General features: G+C 39.2%; 1 protein-coding gene across 4 annotated transcripts in view; it reads left to right on the top strand.

Annotated features, from left to right (window-relative positions):
* Positions 1–4,376, top strand: part of SORBS2 (sorbin and SH3 domain containing 2) — a 121,565-nt gene that overhangs the window by 8,547 nt on the left and 108,642 nt on the right. Inside the window, exon 1 of one of the 4 annotated variants that reach the window (XM_006834447.1) lies at positions 489–980. The exons of the other annotated variants lie outside the window; for them this stretch is intronic. Coding sequence (XP_006834510.1) covers positions 489–980 — 492 coding nt within the window. Of the gene's footprint in view, positions 1–488; positions 981–4,376 lie in introns of those variants that run through there. 4 annotated transcript variants of the gene reach the window in all.

Here is a 4,376-nt window from a genome sequence, read left to right as displayed (position 1 = left end):
TAAACTTTGAAGTTGAAAACTATACCAAGAGAACATTCATGGGTTTACTTAACTAAAATGATTTCCCAGAACAAACACGGCAACAAGCTTTATAATATATCCTCTATAAAAACATTTTTTTCCTGATAGCAATTGTTAACGATAAATTAAAATGTGTCCAGAAAGAAACGAAAAACAATCTGGCCCACAAATCGTGTAGCATAATAAGAAGGTATGACATTGCTTCACTTTCATTAGGAACAAGGATGACCTTGAGTTCTTAAATGACTAATGTTGACTTTCTCTCTGTTTTTTTTCTTCAACATTATTTCTGTCTCCGGATACTATTGGCAATCCAGGCACCCCTTCCACCACCCAGGAAAGAGAGTATTTGTAACTCCTTGTTAATCAATCATACAAAGGGTGACAATTTAGACCAATTAGTAACTAACGCACCAACTCCCTCCAGCATAGAGTACTTCATTAACCAAAAGCCTGTCCAGAGAACTATGCATTCTAATGAAGATCCCAGACAGACAATTGTATATTCTGAAGAATCTAACACAACTGTGTCATATACACAAAAAATTACTAATTCTCTGCCAGCAGTGGCCAGCACAGGCCCCCTACCATTTACTGGCATGAGTACCCCATTTCTACAAGAGGACTACATGCAAGATTCTCAAACTCGGAGAATTTCTACCTTGAAACTAACCCATAGCCCAGATCTGCCAAGTACTGGCCCCTTTAATTCACCACAGCTACCTAAACCTGCTGAAGTGCTTTCTTCTCCCAAAAGGCCTTTCTCACTGTCCCCTAACACAGTGCCTGAGACACACACAGCCTCTCTTTCCATTCAGATAGCTCCCCTTTCAGGACATGAGCCTGAAAGCCACAAACAGCTACCTGAGCTTTCTCCAGAGACTACAAAGATACCTCTCCAGCAAGAGAGACAAAAGTCTGCAGTTGCTGAGTCCTCTCAGACTTCCGACAGCCGGGTGGTACATTACACTTTCCAGTCTCTTCTTACAGGGGTGTGGGAGAGACCCTAACTCCTGTGGTTTGGGCTTATGTAACCAAATGCTTTGTTAGAGTTTCAAAGCACAAAGGGAAAGGAGAAAGAAACCATCTACAATTCAAAGTCCTACTAAATTAACCAATACATTTGGAGTTTTTGGGGGGATGCTTAAAATTTTAAATACATATCTAGAAATCATTTTCTAAACATTTCTTACTTTCTAGATTTCATAAGCAAATCATTGATAGATCAGTTAATCTGAAAATCACTTCCATGCATAAAGACTTTAAGATTTTAAAACATGATTTTTTTCTGCTAGAACTTTCAATACCTAGATTTACTTTATTTACATGGCTAAACCTTCTAAAGTTATTATTCTTTTTTTTTACTATTTATTTTTAATAATATATTTATCATTTTTATGACAAAACACTTATCTTCAAGCATTTTTTATTATTCTATTGCAAATATTCATTGTTATGAAAATTTAATCAACTTCTACCTCTTGTTTAATTGGACACTTCAGAAACCTTATTCATCAACCTTTCATACTCAGCCTTTTGGGAACTAAGCCTTTATATCTATATATGTAAATTTTTCTCATAGCAGAAATCTATTAACATTTATTAATTTACTTATAGTAAGAGTACTGTGTTCCTCTTCTCAGCTTCTTCCCAAAATAATGTAGTGTGCGAAGCATACAATTTAAGAACAAACTGTGGATTTCCATCACAATTTCATCACTAGTAATATGAGGAAAACTCCTGGTGTAGTGCTGTAGGATCAGCACTGGACTGCGAACCACAAGGTCGGAGGTTCAAACCCACCAGCTGCTCCCTGGAAACACTATACAGGGTCGCTATGAGTCGAACCTACTCGATGGCACTTAACAACAACAACGACAATGTGATGAACTACTGTCTACCTCATCTGTGAGCTTGAGTTACAGAATGGGAATTGTTAAGTGCCGTCGAGTTGATTCTAACTCATAGTGAGCTTGTGTAGAGCTTCTGAGGAACAGTAAGTGAGTTTGAACCACTGACCATTTGGTTAGCAGTCCAGTGCTTATCCTACAGTGTCACACCAGGACATATCAATCTTTCATTCATAGGCTGTGGTAACACTAGGGAGACAGTGCAGACAGCTCACTTAGGACAGAGCAAGCAATCAGTAAAAGTGCCACCAAGTCAGTTCCAACTTATAGCAGCCCTATATTGGGTTTCCAAGGAGCAGCTGGTGGGTTTGAACTGCCAACCTCTGTTTAGCAGTCCGGTGCTTATCCTGGTGTGGTGCTGTAGGATAAGTACTGTGCTTTTAATAAAAGATAGAATACATGGGTTCTTCAAAAGATTTGTGGCAATATGGAATTAAATGAAAATGGAATTTTTCCCCATGAACTTTTTGAAGACTCTTATGTTAATAATTTCAGCAATTTTATGGGGTAGGTATTATTATTGTTCCCATTTTATAGATAAAGTAGCAAGAGTCCTGGTGTGGTGCTGTAGGATAAGTACTGGACTGCAAGGTCAGTGTGAACTGCAAAGTTGGTGGTTCAAACTCAGCAGCTGCTCCTCAGAAACCCTATACAGGGTCACTATGAGTCAGAACTGTATAGACTGACAGCACTTAACAACAACAACAACATTCAGGCACTGTTGTAACTTTACATGCATTAATAATTTCAGCGATCTTATGAGGGAGGTTTTATGACTGTCCACAATTTATAAATAAAGAGCAGGAATAGAAATAAATTGCAAGTGTGGAGTAGAGCCAGGATGCAAACCCCAGAGAAACAGTCTGCTATTACAATGTCCAATTGTAAAATAGTTCTTTACTGGAGAAAAGTGGGCTGTGGTCTATGGAGGGTACCAGGTGTGGTAAAGCGGATATATCTAGATAAAGTTTAAGAGCCCAGAAAATTCTGAGGAAGAAAAATCTGGCTGAGACATAAAACCAAGCATGTGCTAATCTCAGAGAGCTAACTTTCTTGTGTTCCAGGATGTGTCACTCCAGGTGTAGGAGAGGAAAGGTCATAGACAACATCACCACATTTACAATCCAATTCACTCAGCTGACGTGTTTTATCAGGTTTTATGATGTTTTAAAGGAGCTCTGGTAGTGTACTGGTTATGAGTTGGACTACTAACCCCACGGTCAGCAGTTCGAAACTACCAGCTGTTCCTCAGGAGAAAGATGAGGCTGTCTGCTCCCGTAAAGATTTACAGCCTCGGAAACCCTGTAGAGGGTCTCCATGAGTTCGAACTGACCCCATGGTACTTAACAACAACATCAATGATGTTTGAAAACTTTAATTTCCTCTTAGTTTTGACACTATTCAAATTGACCAGACATGCTTTAATTATGTAATCCCAGATAATATGCATGATTCAAAAGATAATTTCTTGATTTCCTGTCACTTTCACTCATTTAACAAACATTTACTGGGCACCTGTTGTTAGGTGCTATCAAGGTACACAATACAATGGAACACTGCCCGATCCTCACAATTGTTGTTATGTCTGAGCATATTATGTGCCAAGGGAGCACAGTGGTTCCATATGATAAGCATTGGACTGCAAATCACAAGTTCTACATTTTGATCTCACCAGCCACTCCTTGAGTGAAAGGTGAGGCTCTCTGCTCCTGGAAAAAAATGTAAGGCAATAGAAATCTTATAGAGGGTTGCTATGAGTCAGAACAGACTCGGTGGCAATTAATAACAACAACAACATGTGCAAAAGGGGATCAGTGGTTAAGTAATAAGCTGTTAACTGAAAGGTCAATTGTTTGCCCCAATGATCTAAGGGAGAAAGATAAGTTTGCTTACATAAAGATTTACAGTCCGAGAAACCCTGTGGGGAATATGATAATTACAAGTGAGACTCCATGACAGTGAATGTTGGTTTTTGGAAATCTATGCCAAGCATTATTCTAGTCACAAAGCTGCATTTCAAACCATTAATATTTAAAATTTTGTGGTACTGAAAGTGGGGTGGGGAGACCTGCATTAAAAACAAAACAACAAAAACTTAGGTAAATCACATACTTTACCAACAACAACAGAAGGGGACCTCCCATGCCTATGGAAATAAAACTAGGCAATGCTAAGTAGAGATACGACGAGGAGTTTCCATTCAAAAACTAAGCTCACTGCCACAGAGTCCGTTCTGTCTCAGAGCAACCCTATATAGTTTCTGAGATTATAAATCTTTATGGGACCATCAGCCTCATCTTTCTCCCTCACTGCAGCTGGTGACTTTGAGCTGCTGACCTTGTAGTTAGCTGCCTAACTCTCTAAGCCAGGGGTGGGGAACATCCGGCCCGCAGCTCATGTTGTTGTTATTGTTAGGTGCCATCAAGTCAGTACCGACTCATAGCA

Source organism: Chrysochloris asiatica, unplaced genomic scaffold (assembly GCF_000296735.1).
Source record: "Chrysochloris asiatica unplaced genomic scaffold, ChrAsi1.0 scaffold00011, whole genome shotgun sequence".
Classification (NCBI taxonomy): Eukaryota; Metazoa; Chordata; class Mammalia; order Afrosoricida; family Chrysochloridae; genus Chrysochloris; species Chrysochloris asiatica.
This window is presented reverse-complemented; position numbering and strand designations above follow the sequence as displayed.